This window comes from Crocuta crocuta, unplaced genomic scaffold (genome assembly GCF_008692635.1).
Source record: "Crocuta crocuta isolate KB4526 unplaced genomic scaffold, BGI_CrCroc_1.0 scaffold149, whole genome shotgun sequence".
Classification (NCBI taxonomy): Eukaryota; Metazoa; Chordata; class Mammalia; order Carnivora; family Hyaenidae; genus Crocuta; species Crocuta crocuta.
The window spans coordinates 5,562,174-5,582,102 of NW_027551561.1; the positions used below are offsets into that span (position 1 = coordinate 5,562,174).

Genomic DNA, 19,929 nt, shown 5'->3' on the forward strand with positions numbered 1-19,929 from the left:
AGTGTACAGTTATTTATGCCTCTGTATTTAAAAAGAAACCAACCCCAGCCTCCTCTTAAGGGCCACTTGGGCCGCCCCTGTGTGACTCCTTGATGGAGGTATTTATATGAAATACATTTTATTTTAACCACATGGTATGTGAGTGTGGGTGTTTCGTAGTGAAAGCCACTGCGTCATACAGAGCTAGGGACCGGGGGGTGGCACAGCGTGGACGAAAGTTCCCCCAAGGAGGGACAGGCTGGCATGACCACACTGCCTCTCGGAGATGGTGGCGGTACGTGGAGTTTTGTACAATCTGAAGACTTGTGAATGGCGGTGAGGAAGCAAGGCTCACCCGTGGGGCTAGGGCTGGGCAGCACGGGGCACGCCTCGCACGGGCACGCCTCACACAGGCACACTCACATGGGCACACGTCAGACAGGCACGCCTCACACAGGCATGCCTCACACGGGCACGCCTCACGGGCACATCTCACACGATGCGTGTTTCATTGGCTCCTGGGCTCACTTCTCCCCTCCCCCTACTCAGATGGGGTGAGGAGGGGACAAGGGGGCACGCCAGCCGCAGTGTCCCTGCAATGCATCTGAACAACGTGGTCAAGAACGCGGTCACCTAGACCAGCGCCTCTCCCCTCGGAGATGCACACAAACCACTGGGGTCTTGTTGCCACGCAGACCCATTCTGGAGCTTTCTACCCGATTCTGCCCGGGCTCTGCCTTCCTAACAAGCTCCCAGCTGCTGCTGCTGCTGCGGGTCTGAGGACGGCGCTCCGAGCCCCAGCCCGGTTCCAGAAGCTCTGGATTCTTGATGGAGTCAGCAGGACGGGCTGGCATCGCGTGGGCACACACCGGCCCTCCTGCACCCGCCCTGGGGCTCGCAGAGCCCCGCACACCGAGCCACTCTCGGCACCACGCCCCAACCCTGAACGCCGGCACCCACGGTGGCACAAAGACAGGTGTCCGCCTGAGTCAGCTTCTCCAGAGACCGCACCGGCCACCTCCTCCCGTGGGGACACTGGGTCTTGACAAGCCATCTTGACAAGCCGTCTGGCCCGGCCCTTGAGGAGGGAGGCTCCGTGCTGGCTTGGCCGGTTACCGAGCTTCCCGCAGCCCAGATTCCTGCCCGCGAGGCCTGAGCCCGACCCACTCTGGCCCACCGGTGTAGGCTGTGTGGGGGACCCACGGGGAGCAGGTGTGAATGCCGGGACCCACCCCATCAGAGCGAGCCTGTGCTCTCTCCTCCCATTGCCCTGGCCCAGAACCTCCCGCAGCCCCAGAGACTCCAGAATGTCTCAGACACATTCAATAACCACAGCGGTCCATGCGCACGTGCTGATAAGCGTTTGTCTTTCTTTCTTTGAAAGATGTCCGGAAAGGACCTGTTGGCTGGGGGGGACCAGGCGAGCGCCCTCGGCATCTCTCCTGGAGCCGGGTGCAAGGCAAGGTTAAGGGCAGGAGAAAGGGGAGGGGCCCAGGAGACAGCTTCCCACCAGAATGGACGGCTTGGGGCTGGCGCGGAGTTGACCGGGGGTCCGGGGTGGTGACTGAGGGGCAGATGGGGTGCAGCCTGGTCCCTTTCTGCCAAGGGGAATGAACGTAGGGCTTAGCTCGCAGATGCCACCCTCCTCTCCTCGGACGGTAGGATCAGGGCGCCCCAGGCACCGCCCTGCGTGAGGAAGACGGCCCCCGCCAGCGGCCCTCGCCCCCCCCAAGGGTGGCTGCGGCCTGCAGCAGGCCAGACAAGAGCACAGTCTCTCCAGAAAAGCCCCCAGGTGGTCAGCCGGCTGGGAAAGGCCGGGGCAGGGACACGGCGGTGCAGGTATTGAGCAGAGCGGACAGCGGCACACCCCAGCCCGATCCCCGGGGCCACGAGGCCCGCCTAGGTCTGCACGTGGGTCAGCTGGACGTCGCCCGCCACCTCCAGGCTGTTGATGGCAGGGAGGTTCTTCATGCGGTGGTAGTACTCAAACAGGTGCTGGCCGTCCACGGACACTTTGAGGCAGTGGCTTTCACACATGATCCACACCTGGATGGAGGCCACATTATTTGCACGAGTGGAAAGTCCTCAAACCTAAATGCAGGCTCGTGTCTTCCTCCACCTACTTGCCTTCCTCACACATTATTTAAGCAAGTCTCATGCCCGCCTTCACCCCCACCTGGGGGGGGGGCACGTCCTTCCCTCCACGCCCCTCCTGTTCTTCCCCTTGTGCCTCTACATGCCCTGCTCCCCCTTCCTCTGCACTCACCATGCTGCCCCCTTGCCCCGCTGCCCCCATATGGGTGGCTTCTCCCCGGCCAGCAAGCCTCCCCTGCCTTCCTCCACCTGAGCCCTCCTGGTCAGGTGCCCCTCTGGCCACGGCGCCCACCCCACCCTCACTCTCCCACCCACCCCAAGCCTCTAGAGGCCTGGAATGGTGGCCTGTGCCAGCCATGCCCCATATTAGCCCCATTTTTTAGATGAGAAAATTGAGGCCCAGAGCAGTGCAGTCACTCACTCAAAGTCACACAGCTATGAATCCCTGTATACTGCTGACTGGCCCGAAACACCCCAACACACCACACTGAAATCCAAACTCCTTTCCATGGCTCTCAAGACCCTACATCAGTCCCCTCCAAGCCTGGGTGGGGACTATTACGGCATATTTTAAAATATAGATGTCCAGGGCCGCCTGGGTGGCTCAGTCGGTTAAGCATCCGACTTCAGCTCTGGTCCTGATCTCTCAGTTCGTGGGTTCAAGCCCCGTATCAGGCTCTGGTGCTGACGGCTCAGAGCCTGGAGCCTGTTTCACATTCTGTGTCTCCCTCTCCCTCTCTCTCTCTCTGTCTGCACCTCCCCCACTCGCGCTCTGACTCTCTTTCTCAAAAATAAATAAACATTAAAATTAAAAAAATAGAGAGAGAGATGTCCAGGCTGGGAGGGGGCCAGGTGAATTGAATGCGTAGTTGAGAACGTCCGCTCTGTGTGATCCGGACTCCAGCCGAAGGACCCGCCCCTCTCTGTGTTGCTTTAGCCAGAAGCCCCTGGCCTCCCTATTCCTAGACAGGCCACGCCCTTGATCTACTTTTGCAGTAATAGCTGCCCCCTCTGCCGCCCACCAGGATTGCCTCCCTCAGACCTTTGCGAGGCGGGCTTCTTCTGTCCCTGAGGTCTCAGCTGCCCTGGGGCCTCCTCCGAGAGCTGTCCCCTTCAGGGACAGCGTGGCCCCTGCCCCACAGCTCACTCGATCCCATTATTCTGTCTTGCTTTCTGCACAGACCAGTTGTTATTTCCAATGATCTGTCCATGTTTGTTGAATGAGTGAGAGAGTGAATGAATGACCACTCGTGCTTGGGCCCCACCTGGCACTTACGGGGCCGTGACCTCAGGCGAGTAACCTAACCGTGTGAGTCTGTCCCCGTACCGGCGAGCAGAGGCACCACTGCCCCCCTTGTGTGGGACAGTACAAGGAAAACAATAATAGCCACACTCTACGAGGCACTTTCTCTTCTCCTAGGCCCAGACTTTACCCCAGAGGCATCAGCTCCCCTATCTTTCGAGGTCCCCCCAGATGCCCCCCACCTGCTGCTCCACTTGCCCCTTGACCGCCTCTGTGCTCCAGGCCGTGGCACCTTACCGAGAAGCTCTGGCCTCGGATGAAAGGCATCTTTCGGGGCAGGCTTCGTTCCTCGGCCCCCCACAAGCTGTTGATCTGCGTGTTGCGGACCACGACGTTCTCGTCGAAACGGGGGTTCAGGTGGAAGGCAATGTCGCTCCCAGAGCGCAGGTTGATGTGGAATCTGGGGGTGGACAGCTCCTGTGAGCTTCTGCCCGCTGAGCTCTGAGTCTCTCCACCCCTCCCAGCCTGCCCAGAGCCAGGGGGTTGACCAGAATAACCTTGAGAGCCTTCTTGAGGGCCCTAGCTTACCTCTGGGCACTGGGCAGGATGGTGCCGGACACAAAGATGTTTCTGGAGGGGTACAGCCCGCCCGGGATGGAGGTGAAGAAAGGCATCGGCTATCGGGAAGAGAGGGGGGCAGGGCAGGTCAGCCCGCAGGGAGCGCTTTGTGCCGATTTCCATGAATTTGGACTGTCAGCTGAGTTTGACAGCTGCTTCTGTGCATAATATTTTCAAGAAAGAACTTGACGGTGTCCTTACTTGGTTCAGTAAATGCCAAAGGAAAACTTTCCAGTCTTCCTCAAAGTAACGGGCTTGTCGGGAAAAGAGCTTTGGCCAGACGCCAAAGGAGGCTCAGGCTGAGAGGTGGTGGCCCTATCGTGCGCTCATGGCTCATGTGAAGGGACGGTGTTAAAGGTGACAGCTCCTTTCGACAGACTTATCATGCACTCGGATGTTTTCAGAACTGTGGCTTACTGAAAGATCGCCTGAATTTTGTAAGCTGCCTATCACCTCCCACCCCACCCTACTCGAACAAGACCTCCACCCCTCCCAGAGAAACCACTTACGTAGGCTGGATTGGGTAACACCACGGGTGGGATGATGGAATTCTGTTGAAAGAGACCAGGGAGTTCGGTTTGGGAGCACACTCCCCTCCTTCCCCCCCTCCCCCGCCCCTTTCCAGAGGCCCCTGGCTTCTCGACTTCACCTTCCTTCTCAAGTCAGCCTTTGTGGAACTTCTGCTGTGTTTCCTGACATCATGGCCGCCTGCCTACCTGACATCATGGCCGCCTGCCTACCTGACATCATGGCCGCTGCCTACCTGACATCATGGCCGCTGCCTACCTGACATCATGGCCGCTGCCTGCAGGCAGCTGCACTAACTCCAGGCCTCCCGTCTGATTCTCGCCCGCGACAGGAGAAGCAGCAGCTTAAACTTAAGCCTGTGACCCGCAGTGACATCCCAGGGGCTTGTGTTCAGGATGGGGCTTCATACCCAGATGCTGGGACCACTGTCCCGTCTCAGTGACAACAGGACCCGTTCTCTTGCCAGTCCCTAGGAGACCTGATCCAGAATGTCTGCCATCCCCAGGGGCATTTTACTCACGTGCCCCCTGGGCAGAGGACCCAGCCCCCCAAACCCTACCCTCCTTTGCTGCACTTCCTTCCTGCCTTGGGGACTAGAGAATTCCATCCTTGGTGAAGGGGTGCGCGGTGGGGCTGTGGTCTGGCCAGAGCACTCAGACTTACAGGGAACATCTGTCCGGGGGTGCTGTGCATGGTGTGGATGACAGTTTGAGTCTGGAAGGAAGAAATCCAGATTTGAACCCGCTCTCACCGGCGTGAAGACCACCGCCTACCACCAAAGGGCCTCACTTAACATCCTAGGGGTGACTCCCTCTTGAGTGCATGACCAGCCCAGTGGCCCCCACCAGATCCCCCCAAAACTGGTGGTTGGAGGTGTGTCTTCTCTCAGGGGGTGAGGCAGGGGCAGAAGTTTCTTCTACTTGGAGAAGAAATATGGCTGCACCCGTGGCCCATCTTTCTTCTCAGGCAGCACAGCCTCGCTTTACAAGAGGAACAAGTAAGTACATGTGTTTTCCCTGGTTTTCCGTGGCCACTCAATGAGAAGGGCAGGGGCTTGACCAGACCGGTGGCAATTTGGGTTGTTTCCCAATTCACGAGGGCCAGCCAACGCCCCTGCCCCACTTCCCTGCCCCTCTCTCCCCCGGTCCCATGACAGCCAGGCAGGTGGCCTGGGGGGTGGCCTCACCGTAGGGGTAGGGCCTCACCCCACCCCGGTGCCCAGCCCTGCCTCCTCCTTTTAACCCACAGGAAGAGGCAAAATGAAGAGGACCCAGGAGAAATCAAGAGACGTACCACAGGAGCCGTGTTGGCTGGCCATACGCCCGGAGACTGAAGGGAAGGAGAAAAATCAAATAGTAGTTACTGTTGGTGCTTCATGGGGGGGAGACACGGGTGGAAAGTGTAGTAAAAACTGCCTCCCCAGACTCACGCTCAGCTCCTTCCTGCTCCGTAGCAAGTCTTGCAGAGCCTGGATTCTTCCCCACCATCCCAGATTAGCACCCCCCCCCACCATCCCAGGCCCATTGGGGTTGAGGTTACGGTCAGGGCTGGGGGAAGAGGAGCACCCGCATTGACTCCTCTACAGGGAGAAGAGGATGGATCGCACAGAGGCCATACAGCCTTCCTTAGCTCCCGGAGGCAAAACCATTCCTTCTGGTTCCGTATTTCATCCAGAAGGTGCAACATTTAGTGAAGGCCGGCTGTGTGCCAGGCTCCGGCCTCGGCACTTTTACAAGGGAGCCATCTTCAGCTCCTGGTTCACTAGCGAGGCAACTAGGGTCAGAAAGGTTGAGCAGCTCGCCCAAGCCCTTCCTGGTAATAAGCAATAAAATCCAAAATGCTACTACCCAGTTTGGGCTGAGGTATCCAGCAACCCCCATCTTCCCCAGGCCAGAGCCAGAGTTGGGCTGCCCTGCAAAACTCCCTAAAGCTCGACCGGTCCTGAAGTCAGCATGGCGTGAGGCCCATGGCCTGTCTGTCTCACGACGGGCCCCAAAAGGCTCGGTAGAGAGGCACCCCTTCCTCTAGCCCCCGCTGCTCCAGTGGCCAGAGGCGGGGCCAGGCCCCCCTTCCCTTCCTGCTCTAGACCCTGTCCCCTGGCTGGTCTCCCATTCCGCTAGCTGTGCAAACAACACTCCACAGTCATTGAGTCCCTACTGTTTGCGCAGGCGCTGTGCCGGGGAGACTAATGAGCGACCCACAATCCAAGCCCACAAGGGGCTTGTGGGTGGAGGGAAGGAGGGGGTGGAGGGACAGGGACAGACACGTAGGCACAGTCACAACAGGACATGGTCACTGGCATAGCACAGATATATACAAAGTCCGTGGGGACATGGCAGGGGGTGGGGGGTGGGCATCCAATGATGTTCCAAGCAGCAAAGATGCCCGTGTAGGGTGACATTTAGGCAGAGCGTCGAAGGGCTGTTAGAGGTCACCTGGGGCTGAGGTGGCACAGGGTGCTTTCGGCTGCAGGTACAAAAAGTCTGTGGTTCCCAGAGAGTGTCAAGTGAGCAGTGGAGGCTGCCTAGGCTTCATGGGTAAAGGGGCGTGGCCGGAAGGTGGGCTGGGGCAGGACTGGGGTGGGGGCGGGGTGTTTTCTGTACATCCTGCCGGGAATGGAGGGCTTTATTTAGAAGGGCTTGCAGTCTTTAGGGTTTTTAAACAGGGAGAGGACGCAGTCAGATTTGGGTGCAGGAAGGTCACTGCCGCAGGGGGGCGGGGTGAGTGGGGAGCTAGATCACGGTCCTTGTGGTCAAGGGTCAGATGGCCTGGCCCAAGAAAGGCAGCGGCTTCAGGAGGGAGAGGTGTGGGTGCAATGCAGGCAGACTAAGGACGGGAAGGAGGGGACTCCCGGGCCCCAGCTCTGGGCCAGGTGGTGTGGCGGCGACAAGGAAGCCTTGGGCAGGCACCACGGGGCCTCTGTCCTCCCTGATGAGCGCTCGGCCTCCAAGGCCTCCACATGGAACTCACTTTTGGCTTTCGGCCTCTGGGCCTGGGTGGGAAACAAGCAGTCTGCGAGAACTGCACCCCGGAGAAGACGGGCTGGATGGGGGCTGCTCGCGTGTTCTGTTGAAACAAAAGGCACCGCGGCATGAAGAAAAGCGTTCATGGGGCCGAGGAAGCGCGGACAGGCAGGGGCCTGGGCCGGAGGGAGGAAGCCAGGCAGGCAGGAGAGGGTGTTCAAGATCGTGCAGGTGAGGCAGACGGAGGCTTCGGCTCCAGTGAGGGACAGCAGGCCGGTGAGCTCCCTCCCCACCCACCTGGACTCTCATCCATCTCCCTCCTTCCCTCCCTCCCTTCCTCCTCCCCGGCTCTCTTCCCCAGGCCCCTAAGGGAGAGAGTTGGGTAGGGAGGGACTATGAGAGATCAGGACAAGAGAGAGAGGAGCTGGTACCCGCTGAGGGCCTACGGTGTGCTTTTCTCATCTCAGGAGCACAAGGACCGAAAGTGGTGATGGCAGCTCCCACCCGGCCTCCTGGGGCCCTGCGGGAATGTGCGCCCAGCACACCCCTATCCTCCAGAAATCCTGGATTTTTTTCTCACCTTTTTAAAAAAAAAAAAAATTGTGGTGAAATATGCATCCATTTACCATCTCAACCAATTTTAAGTGGATAGTCCCAGGGGCACTAAGTACATGTGCATGGCTGTATATCATCACCACCACCTGCTTCCAGAATGCAAAACTTCTTCTCTGGACCTTTTAGATGCCCACAACACATTCGAAAATGTTAAAACACCATTTTAACTGTCCTCTGTGCGAGGGTCCAGTAGACCTTGGTGTGGGCCCGTGCAGGCCATTTTGTGACCTCACTGAATTCACACAATAAACTCATGGGGCAGCAGTGACCATGCCCCTTCCACAGATGGGGGAACTGAGGCTGGGAGAGGCAAAGCTGCTTGTCTAAGATCTCACAGCTGGTGATAATGGCAGAGCTGGGCATCTGAGCTAGATTTGGTTGGGTTCCCAAGCCTGGGTTCTTTCTGGAGCCACATGGCCTCCTAAGCATGATGGAAATAGAGAGTGACAGAGAGTGGTGGCCAGAGAGCATACGGGAGACCGAGGCAAGTGTTCTGGACAAAGACAGTAAGTAACACAGAAGGACAGGACAGGGGAGCTGGAGGTGTGTCCCCTGAATCACCAGGGTAGGAGATTGGCTGCTACCATCGGGCCCTCCCAGCAGGGCCCATGTACTCAGCCCTGAGATAGGTGCCAGGTCGACAATCTGACCTGGAAGCCAATGTAAGACAGGTTCACAGCGCCGCTGACAGAGATGGTGTCCACGCGGTGGAAGGGCACACGGTGGGAGTACTGCAGAAAATGGTTCCCGTTCACCGTCACCTGTGGAGACGAGTGCATACTCCAGGACGGGGACTCAGGCCAGGGCGGGGGACCCTCCCCCCCTCCCCCCCAGGAATTAAAACCCGTGTTTGGTTTTCACATCTGTCCCCCCAGGGGTCAGGGACACCAGCCTTCAGAGCTGTGCCGATCCACAGTCCATCGAAACCCAATCCCTACTGGGCTCTACTGGGCTTTCTCGTTCTTATGGTCGTTTGTTTATTGCAATCAGTTTATCTTTCTAATGTTGGCCCACTTGAGATGCTGTTTACATATGCATAAACATGTTCGTGGGGAGCAGAGGAGAGGCAGCCCCCCGGGTTGTACACTGAGGGAACGGGAACATCCACGCTCGCCCAGAGGACAGACACGGGGACACTCACCCCCACTTGTCTCCCGAGCCCAGAGACATTACTCTGTTTACGTGATTTGCAACACCATGTAAAGCTAAGCCATTAGTAGGACCTGGACAGAGGCTGCAACAACATTAGCAAACACCAGACGTTATCAGGGACTTGCAGTGGAGGAAAGGCTACAGCAAAGGAATGGAATGAACTAGAACTTTAAAGACCCACGAGGCCCCAAAGCACCATGGTGCTTTACCCAGTTCCAATTTCCTGAGTAAAAGAAGCAACCGATGTCCCTGTAGACATGCAGGTGAAGGTGTGTGAGTAGACTGTGGCCATTGCTAACGTTCTTACAAGGCAAAGGTCCTCCAATCTGTATAATGGCATTGCTCACGTGATCTTTGAAAGGCTCATGTGACCTACCTGATAGGGCTGGGAGGTAGGGGAGGGAGGCAGGGGGAAGGCGGGCGAGGGAGCTGCTTCTCACCTTGAAATCGCAGCTGTTCACGAGGAAGCAGAGCTCAAAGGGAATTCCCATCTGGAACGGCATGTGCATCTTCCTCTCCTCTGTCCCCCAGCTTCTGTTCTGCTTCGTGTTGCAGACCACGTACCCGCCCTCTTCAAACCGTGGGTTGAAGTGGAAGGCGATGTCATTGTCGCTGGGGCCGGAATGAAAGTTCACAGCAAACCTAGGCAGAAGGAGATTCCGTAGCCCAGGTTATTGATGGGGGGGGGGCGGGGGGACTCACGCCCTTGACTTGGGTCTGTCTGCGAACTTGCATACAACCTGCATGGCAGGTTTGGACCCATCCTCAGTTTGTTGCCGTCCTTTCTGTGCACCGAACTTGAACTTCGTGTCTTTTGGGGCAAGTATTCCATGTTGCCCTTACAGTATGATTTTCTAAAAACACGTCGAACATGGGTAAAGAAGAAGGTGGACACCTTCATGCCGAGTGGATACTCGGAGGCCAGCCCCCATCGGCTCAGTTGGGAAAGGAGAAGACAAATTTAAAGACCATGTAAAACCGATGGAAAAGATTTCCAAAGCTAGTTTCTAAAGCATAGAGTAAATAGTAGCTTTCCGGGCACAAGAGCTTTGTGGATGTCTGTCTGTCACTGGAGGTTGGCGTGTGTCCCACACATGCAGTGTGGAGTGGTGGCCCTGAAGTCAGCAGGCCTGGACCCCAGCTCTGCACTGCTTGTCATCTGTGACAGTTCTCAACCACACTCCTCACAAGTCACCATACCCAGGGAGGTGAGTGACTTCCTTGCTTTGGGGATGCTTCATGAGGCGGTCTTCTAGAAGTCCCCACCCAAGTACATTTCCATCCCTGTCTCTCTCCTCTGAAGAAGCCTTTGGGTAAAGCTATGGCTCTGCGGTGAGGAATTAAAACCTTCCCAGGAGCCTGGCTCCCGAAAGGTAAACCTTTGTTCTGCCTTTTTCCAGACAGTGCTCCCTCGGGCCCTAAAACCAAGTTCCAGCCTGACGCTCTCCTCCAAGGAGCCCTCCCTGAACTCAGCCCCAGCGTGGTTTGCCACCTGCCTCTCAGGGTCACGGCGGTCTCCCCAGCTGACGCACAGTGCTCTCCTGTCACCCACATCTCCCACGGGGTCAGGCACTGCACCAATGGCCCCAGAGAGTCGTTCTATTAAATTCCTGCGGAGGCCGCTTCATTTCTTGCTGAACGAGTTCTGTATGTCGTCCTCAACACCGGTGCCTCCGAGAACCCTTGGCCCCCAGGGCTCCCCTGAAACTGCCGTGGCCCTGAGCCCAGTCAGCCTTCCCTCTGGGAGAGGAGACTGCCAGTGCCTCCAGAAGGAGCAAACCTAAGTCTGTGTGTCTCTTAAAATGGAAAATTTGGTTTCTGTAATGTCTCGGGGTGTATTTTTCCCTTTGTGGTCTTCCAGCTTCCTTCCCACGTTCCTTAGAAAATTCCTTCTCTGGTGCGCCTGGGCGGCTAAGTCGGTTAAGCGTCCCTCTTCGGCTCAGGGCATGATCTCATAGTGCATGGGTTCGAGTCCCGTGTCGGGCTCTGTGCCTGGAGCCTCCTTTGGATTCTGTGTCTCCCTCTCTCCCTGCCCCTCCCCCACTTGTGCTCTGTCTCTCAAAAGTAAATAAATGTTAAGGAAGGAAGGAAGGAAGGAAGGAAAGAAGGAAGGAAAGAAAGAAGGAAAGAAAGAAGGAAGGAAAGAAAGAAAGAAAAGAAAGAAAGAAAGGCAAGAAAGAAAGAAAGAAAGAGAAAGAAAGAAAGGCAAGAAAGAAAGAAAGAAAGAAAGAAAGAAAAAGAAAGAAAGAAAGAAAGGAAAGAAAGAAAGAAAGGAAAGAAAGAAAGAAAGAAAGAAAGAAAAGAAAGAAAGAAAGAAAAGAAAGAAAGAAAAAGAAAGAAAGAAAGAAAGAAAGAAAGAAAGAGAAAGAAAGAAAGAAAGAAAGAAAGAAAGAAAGAAAGAAAGAAAGAAAGAAAGAAAGAAAGAAAGAAAGAAAGAAAGAAAAGAAAGAGAGAAAGAAGAAAACTCCTGCCACCGGAAAGGGAGAGGGCAGAAGCTTGGCAGGGCGGGGGGTGGGGGGTGTGGAGACAGTCTCTGTTAGACAGGATGGGAGTAGAGAGCCATCCTGGTGGCGGGAGAGAGGTAGGCAGAGGGAGAGGGAGAGAGAAAGAAGGGAGGTTCAAAGGTGAGGTCCCGAAGTTCCCTGCTGGCAGGGTTTAGGGGGATCCTGGTGCCTCGCTTCCCTCAGAGTCTCCCGGGGGCACTCAGGGCTCTTGGGGAAGTCCCACGGTCAGCGTGAACGTGTCCACCTGGCAGGGAAACCGTGCTAGAGGAAGTCTCTAGAACCTAGATGCCAAGCTGAGGTAGAGCCGGGCCTGGGAACGCCGTGCGGGGACCCAGGAGGTCACAGCCCCGTGCCAGGTGACGAGAGGGTCACAGTGGGCAGGAGACACCGGAGACTGAGGCAGAAAGACTTTAGAGGGAGGGCTCCACGGACCTCAGCAGGCAGCCCCCATGGTCATAGGCCCCATGCAAACTGGGGCAGAAACCTGGGCCACAGTAGAGGCCAGCCAGGGCGCCTGAGCCTCTGAAGGCCTTCCAGCCTCGGGGAAGATCTCGAGCACCTCTCTGTTCCCGGAAATCCCTCCTCAGGAAAGAGGGGTGGGGGGCAGGAAACAGCACTTAAATGGTGTTTGTATTTTGAATTGATTTCGTATTTTCCAGAAAAGACCTTGAAACTGAAAGAGACCAAAGTGCATTTGATGGCAAGTTCAAACATTTCTGTATCAGCCAAACGAGGGCTCCAGAGTAATTAAGGGGCAGTTCAAGAAAGAAAGGAAGTGATAGTTTTGCAGCTCTGGGTTATGGTGTAGAAAGGTCAATCCCAGGGGCGCCTGGGTGGCTCAGTTAAGCATCTGACTTCGGCTCAGGTCATGATCTCGCAGTCGGTGAGTTTGAGCCCCACGTGGGGCTCTGTGCTGACAGCTCAGAGCCTGGAGCTGCTTCGGATTCTGTGTCTCCCTCTCTCTCTGCCCCTCCCCCACTCGCACTCTGTCTCTCTTGAAAATAAACATTAAATTTTTTTTTTAATTTAGAAAGGTCAATCCCAGAACATAATTCGCTGCTTCTGGGCCGGCCTGCTCCCCTCCTGAGACCCTGAGCTCCTGTCAGCCCCGGGTCTACGGGGAGGCTATGGTCATGGTGCCCAGATGCTACTGGCAGATGGTGTCACACAGATCACCCGGGGATCCCCTGAGCCAGGCGCAGGCGGCTCAGAGGGTGTTGGGTGAACCGACCTGAGCTGGTGGGGGCCCTGCATTGCCAACGGGTGAGGCTAGAGAGAGAGAGAAAATTAGTTCCAGATACCTGGTTCCATTGTTGTAAAGAACAGTCCCCATGAGAGTGATTTTAAGTCCATCCTGGAGGCCCCCGAGGATTTGCCCAGAGAAGGGGACGACCTGCGGGGAGAAGATGCCGGTCAGTCGGTGGGTCTCCCTCCTTCTGTCCCCCCGCCCCCCAGCACTTGCTAGAGGCGGCCCGGGAGTGTCAGCCCCGCGCTAGGGAAGTCTCAGCCTCACGGACCCTCCCGGCCCTGAGTCCAGGCAGTCCCACGCGCATTCTAGGATCGTGACAGGGAGACTCTGGGGCTCCGAGAGGCTGTGATGGGGCGCTGGCCTCCCTTGGGAGTCTCAGAGACAGGGACAACTTCCAGGAGGAGGAAGGAACGTGTACATGGCCTCGAGATGGGAAGGAGCCATGGGAGGGATGGGAGCTGTGGGACCCCAGGTCAAGCTCCCAGCAAAGGTCCAGAGCCCTCGCTGGGGACTCTGGAGGCCGAACGGACCAAGGAGACCACCAACCTACTCTAGAGGATAACCCTTCCGCTCGCCTGACGGGGCCGAGAAGAAAGCTTTCTCCCCTCCGCCTGCTCTCCCCACCCACAGAACTATGGCGACCGTGACTTGGCCCTTCCAAGCCGCCTCAGGTAGCGCATCTCCTCGGATGCTCTCTGCAGCCTCTACTGCTGCTTCTCGGCTCCCCATTCCCTTCCCCGGGGCCTCGGCAGCCTCCGAAGCCCTCCTCCCTGGGCCCCTCAGCACCAGCTTTGTCAAAGGCTCGTTCCCGGGCCGCTTTCAAGGCGCAAAGGGTATGGTGAGGCACGCATCATTCTAGAGCGGGACGTACTCCTGGTTGGAATGCTAATTCTGCGGCTCATTACCTGAGTGGCCTTTTGAATGAAGCCTATTGAATGAACCTCTCTTTGCCTCAGTTTCCTCGTCGGCAACAATTGGGATAAATCCCTCCTTCTGTGTCAGTTTGATGATTGAGTAAGAAAAAGTCTGCGGAAGAGGCTGGCACCTAGCGGGTGTCTCTCTACCACCCTCCTCCCCACTCCCCCCGCCTCCACGCTGGACTCTCTGAGCAAGATCCCCAAACTGGTTACTTCTCAACTGTCAGAGCTGATCTCCCGAATCCCTCTGAACTAACGGGGTTGTACAATCCGCATTAGACCAGGAGGGAGTTCTACCTCCCTAACAGTTTCTCCCCGTCAAGTTCACGCCTTCTCTGACTCTCCCCGAGGTCAGTTCCCAGCAACACTGAAGCGCTTACAGGAACCTGGCCGGTGATGTGTGTGAGCGAGATGTCGGCGGGAGGGCGATAAGGCGAGAGGGAGTGGTGGGGAGGGTTACAGACTAGAGGTCGCCTCCCTCATCTAACAGGGCAGCGAGTGCTCAGCTCTAACCAGTGATCGCGGCCCCACCCCGCGCCAGCAGAGCCCCCCCATTTTTAGAAGACATAAGTCTGGACTTTGTTTTCTCTCTAAAACTTTCTAATTTCTGGGGGGAGAATTCTTCACAAGGGATTTTGGGGGCACCTGGGTGGCTCAGTTGGTTAAGCGTCTGGGGCTCTTGGTTTCGGCTCGGGTCATGGTCGCGCAGTTCATGAGATCGAGCCCCCGAGTCAGGCTCTGTGCTGGTAGTGCAAAGCCTGCTTGGGATTTTCTCTCTCTCTCCTCTCTCTTTCTCTCTGCCCCTCTCCTGCCTGCTCACTCTCTTTCTCTCTCAAAATAAATAAATAAACATTTTTAAAAAGGGTTATGTAGTATTAAAGGATTAAAAAGAATTGTGTAGGGTTGAGTAGAGAAGAAGCAAAATAGATCCTAAGTTGTTAAAGCCAGGTCATGGGTACGTGTGGTTTAGGATACTACTCTTTCCACATTTAAAAATTTTTCTACAGCAGGGGCGCCTGGGTGGCTTAGTCGGTTAAGCATCTGACTTTCGCTTAGGTCATGATCTCGCGGTTCCTGGGTTCGAGCCCCGCGTCGGGCTCTGTGCTGACTGCCAGCTCGGAGCCTGGAGCCTGTTTCCGAGTCTGTGTCTCCCTCTCTCTCTGACCCTCCCCTGCTCACGCTGTCTCTCTCTCTCCTAGAGATAAATAAAAAAATATTTAAAAAATAAAAAAATTAAAAAAAAATAAAAATTTTTCTACAGCAACAAGTTAACGAACACTGTGCAGGCCAAACAAAACGCCCACCAGCCAAATTTCAGCCCACTACCTTCCGATCCGTGTCCTGGGGTAGACAGCCACTCGGAACCCAAGGAAGCCCATCCTTGCTCAGTTAGCACCTATGATGCCAGGACCTCATTCAGACCGACTGCTACGTGGCCGTTTGGGAGAAGTGACTTTTGATGCTCCTCCGGTCAGGTCTGCATTCTGCCATGAAATGCTTTGATGACCTCCAGCAAATCCCGTCTCTGCCCCTCTGAGTTCCCTCTGTGGTCTCAGTCTGTGCCAGTGCCGCTCTGGCCCAGCGTGCAGACTTCTCTGAAAAATACTCCCCTCGTTTATTTGTTGAGCCCCCCGAATCTCTTCAGAGATTTTCATACTATCACAAGACATACTGCTTAAAAGGTGAATATTCCCAGGGGTGCCCGGTGGCTCAGTCAGGTGAGAGTCCGACTTCGGCTCAGGTCATGATCTTGCGGTCAGTGAATTTGAGCCCCACGTTGGGCTCTATGCTGCCAGCTCAGAGCCTGGACCCTGCTTCAGATTCTGTGTCTCCCTCTCTCTCTGTCCCTCCCCTGCTCGCGCTCTTTCTCAAAAATAAATAAACATTTAAAAAAAGGAAAAAAAATGGTGAATACTCCTGGCAAGCACGCGTCCTTCACTTAAGCATATCCTCACTAACGTGTAAAGAGCTAAAAGTAGAGTGTGGTTAGGTGGGGTCCTCAGTGCATAAAGGGAGGCTGGACTCGTGGGGACGGGTCCTTCTGGTGGCTGACCTTCCTGTTACCTCATTATCCACTATGAGTGCCACGATTAGAGAGGAAAGTGAGGTACAAAAGATGTGGTAGTGGCCCAAAGCCGCTCAGCCGGTCAGTGATAGCGTTGAGTCCCAGCACAAGGCTGACCAGGTGAGGCCGGTGGGGTGTGAGCAAGGGACGGGGGGCCAGGTTCCCAGGGTGGGTCCTCATGGCATTTGGCTCCTTAGAACAGCCGGGTTGCGGGACCTTCCCACCGCCATTGGGAGGAAGCAAGGTTCCCACGGCTGGACGTCAGCAGGCCACCCGGGTGAGGGCACCTTCATGGGCTGGGCGGGTGCTCCTGGTGCCCACGGGGGGGTGCGCCCATCCTCTTTCTTGTCTGGACTCCAAGGCCCTGTTTTAACTCCCTGTTGCCCATAGGAAGATTTTCCTTCTTGTTTGAAACATTTGAATGCAAGGATTGGAAAGTAAAATCTAGTCGGCAGAATAATTACGCGTCAGGGCTGGTTAGGAACTCTGGGACCCCTCAACTGATGGAGAATGAGCCCAAGGTGACTCATTTTGACCTTGAGAGCCCCATGGAGGGCCGACTACCTGCAGCCGGGCCCAATGTCCCGCAGCAACCACCCCCGCCTGTCAGCCCATCGGCCCCGGCCTCTCGGGAAGCTCTCTGCCAAGGCCGGGAGGGGCTCCTTCTACAGGGAGGGGAAGGGGAGGCTGCTGCTCACCTGCCTTTCCCCGTTATTGCTCTCTCTCTCTCTGTGGGCACCTCTCTCTTCTGGGGATAGGTCAAGGCACCTCCCTTACATGCCACGTCTGGGGACATTTGGCAATTGGCCTCAGTTTCTGGGAGTCTCAGTTTCCCGTGTCTGATGTGGGGGTAATAGGCTCACTGGGTTTAAACAACGCCACCTGCAGACACGGCCTACGCAACTTGGCCAAAGGTCTGAGGCAGCTCTTTGAGCCCCACTCTGCAGAGACATCCCCACTCCCCTCCCACTCCCGAGGAGGCCCCACTGCACACACCCTTGGTCTGCCTCTGCCTTGCTAACCCAGCCCCCGGGGAGCAGACACCTCCCCCAGAAAGCCTTCCCTGCTGCCTCCAGGCTCCTAAGAATACGAAATCCTTCCAAAGCACCCCCGCCCGCCCCCCGCAGGCACTGCTGCAAAGGTCCTGATGATATGCTGTCTCCTTAATCCTTACCCAACCCTGGGAGGTGAGCTCGAAGATGATGCCCTCTTACCGATGTGGAAATTGAGGTCCCAAGAGGTAACTGGCCTGAGGCCGCCCAGCTAGTAAAATGGCTAGACCCAGGCAGACCATTTCCAAAGGAAGCGCCCTTAACCGCCACATCGTGTTGTCTTCATATAAGCCATCCCTCTTCCCGTTATGATGCCCGACTCCCCTCTCCGCCCCCACGCCCTGCACCGGGGACGCACCAGGGACGGGCTCCCAGGGTGGCTCAGTGAGCGTTTGTGCCAAAGGCATGAATCCTGGTGGCTTATCAGCCCGCCAGTCCTGGGATGCACGGGAGCCCGCCGTGCGGCGGGCTAGCACGGCCCCTCCCGGCTTTCTGCCTTGTGTCCTCTTTGGGACACCTGCCCTCGGCACCTGCTGCTGCTCAAGGGTTCACTGCCCCCAGAGACCCAGAGCTGCTTCCTCCTGGCGGAGGCAGCCGGCTCCACACCGCCCAGGCCGGCACCAGCCGTGGTACTGGAACTCACCGGGTTCAGGTAAGGAGGCTGGGAGTTGTTTAAGGCCATCTCTCCACCACCCGTGTGGCCCTGCTGCGCTTCACGCCAGCCAGGCACTCAGCCCTCTGCCCGGGGAGGAGATAACCAGGAAATAGAAACCGAAACAAACCTATAGTTATTCAATAGGGAGGAGCCAGAAGCAGAAGGAAGCGGTCTGGAGAAAAAGAGAAAGGGAGGAGGGTGTGGCGGGAGGGCTGGGGGGTACACTGAGGGAGGAGGGAGGAGACACTCCTTGCCTCAGTGACCTCTGCCCTTCCTCTCGGCTCCTGTGCTCCCCTCCAACACCAAACCGTGCTTGGTTCACACAGATTCAAAGAGCCTGACCACGCTGACTTAACAAGTTTCTAGACGACACTGTCCGTACGTGTGTGGCTGTGTCTCCTGAGTATGCCTGCTCACGGGGCCCGGAAACCAGCGGGGCTGTGTGCTGGGCATCACCTGGGCGCAGGGTGGTGGCAGGAAGGGCTGCTTATACCCATTTGCACACGGAGAAACTGAGGCTCAGAGTCTAAAGGACATGCCCACAATCGCACAGCTCACCAGCGGCAACCCAAGCTATAGGACACCTCGGTTCTCCAGGAAGTGTGTCTCCCTTTGAAAATTCTACTCCTGGAACATCTGGGTGGCTCAGCTGGTTATGCGTTGGGCTCCTGGTTTCAGCTTGGGTCATGATCTCGCCGTCGTGAGATTGAGCCCCGTGCTGGCTCCATGATGAACGTGGAATCTGCTTGGGATTCCCTCCCTCTCTCTCTCTCTCTCTCTCTCTCTCTCTCTGCTCCTGCCCCATTTGCACTCTCTCTCTCAAAAAAATTAAAATACATAAATATAGAAAGGCGTAAAAATTCTGTTCCTCTTATTAAAACACAATCACGTAGACGGGGATATTTTTCTGAGCCTCGGTGGCCAGTCGGTTAAGCGTCTGACTTCAGCTCAGGTCATGATCTCGCAGTTTGTGAGTTCGAGCCCTGCATTGGGCTCTGTGCTGACAGCTCAGAGTCTGGAGCCTGCTTGGGATCCTGTGTCTCCTCTCTCTGCCTCTACCCACCACACCCACCCCCGCCTCAAAAATAAATAAAACATTTTTAAAAGTTTAGAAGGACATGTTTTTCAAATAGAGGACGCAATAATGGAAATTGTTACCCTAGACTATAGTGGCGTCCTGGGAGCTTGAGAGCCCCTCTCTTTATCTCTTTCTTTTCTTCTCCCCTCTCCTTCCCCCCCTCCCCCACCAGGCTTTACAATGGAAAGAGGGGACGTCTTGGACATATTAGAATATTCCGAGTGACATGAGTGTTAGAAACACATGAAATAAATTGCATTCAAGTGGCTTCAGCACCCAGCGAAGGGAAATGACTGACTGAAGCAGAGACGGGCAGGGGAGGCTGTCAGAGGATCGGGTGGGAGGAGGTGACAATAAGCTTACCTGAAGTCATGTGGGTCCCTGCACTGTGCACGTGGTCAAGAGCGGAAGAGCGGTTAAGGTCCTCCGGGCACCGGCTGGGTAGAAGTTGCCACGGGGCCATGCACGGCTCTGGACCTCTCTTCCTCTTGCCCTTTGCATAGATTTCCCTGGAATTTGCAAAGACTGACTCCTCTGAGATGCTCCCGTAGACTGAGGCCACATGTCCCCCCTGCCCACCCTCTGTCCCCATTATATTCCTGGATCAATCAGAATTTGACCAAATATAAGGGGCAGACGGTAGCTGGAGCAGAAAGGAGGGAAAACACACGCATACATTCATGACAGCTTTATTTCTCCCAGCCGCACACTGGAAAGACACAAAGGTTCAGCAACGGGAAGAAGGAAAACCACATTGTGACTTTCATGCAGCGGACGAGCCCGATGCTCCTCCCCAAAAGCAATTAAGTCAGTGAATCTTGGGGCTGAGGGGAAGAGACCAGATACATTGTAACCATTCCATTTATACAAAGTCCAGCAACAGGTCAGAATAGCAATGACCCGCCCAGAGCACTGACTGGGAGGGGCACAGAGTTTTCCGGGCACTGGAGGTTTTATGGGGCTCCACACGGACGGTGGTCACACAACTACTGACATACGTAAAAACCCATCGAGCAAACTCGGATCTGTGCATTTCCCTGGATATAAACACTATCTCGATAAATTGCTGTTAATAAACCCCAAAAAACCCCAGAGCCCAGGGAATCACAGGGACAGCTAGAGACTAGAGGTCCAGCACGCAAGAATTTGGTATTGCCACGCACCTTGGAGGTGTGCCTGTTCTGTGGAGGATGGGGGGGGGGGGGGGGGGGGGGGGG

At 56.0% G+C, this 19,929-nt stretch overlaps 2 protein-coding genes across 6 annotated transcripts in view; one reads left to right on the top strand and one right to left on the bottom strand.

Moving 5' to 3' along the window:
- Positions 1–127, top strand: part of NOS2 (nitric oxide synthase 2) — a 38,611-nt gene extending 38,484 nt beyond the window's left edge. Inside the window, 2 exon segments of the mRNA XM_077749934.1 lie at positions 3–62; positions 65–127. Of these exon segments, the coding sequence (XP_077606060.1) occupies positions 3–62; positions 65–127 (123 nt within the window).
- Positions 128–1,329: 1,202 nt separating this feature from the next.
- On the bottom strand, positions 1,330–17,726 carry LGALS9 (galectin 9). Of its 5 annotated transcripts, none has more exons than XM_077749932.1 (11): positions 17,623–17,726; positions 12,998–13,089; positions 9,633–9,834; positions 8,691–8,801; positions 7,433–7,528; positions 5,756–5,791; positions 5,126–5,176; positions 4,444–4,485; positions 3,905–3,993; positions 3,614–3,688; positions 1,330–2,025 (listed from the first exon to the last, which is right to left on the bottom strand). In XM_077749932.1, exons 1-11 carry the CDS (start codon positions 17,659–17,661, stop codon positions 1,947–1,949), a joined length of 912 nt encoding a protein of 303 aa, XP_077606058.1. In that variant the 5' UTR covers positions 17,662–17,726; the 3' UTR covers positions 1,330–1,946. The 5 variants fall into 5 exon arrangements, with proteins under 5 accessions (XP_077606058.1, XP_077606055.1, XP_077606059.1 ...); XM_077749929.1 differs by having other exon boundaries at positions 3,614–3,776; XM_077749933.1 differs by lacking the exon at positions 7,433–7,528.
- Positions 17,727–19,929: the final 2,203 nt, after the last annotated feature.

Bases quoted from the DNA above. Each gene is read 5' to 3' on its own strand.
- LGALS9 (XM_077749929.1), bottom strand. From the start codon at position 17,661: ATGGCCTTAAACAACTCCCAGCCTCCTTACCTGAACCCG. The intron at 13,090-17,622 runs GTGAGTTCCAGT...TTCTCCCCGCAG, and splicing joins AGCCTCCTTACCTGAACCCG to GTCGTCCCCTTCTCTGGGCA. The intron at 9,835-12,997 runs GTATCTGGAACT...CCTTCTGCCTAG, and splicing joins CTTTACAACAATGGAACCAG to GTTTGCTGTGAACTTTCATT.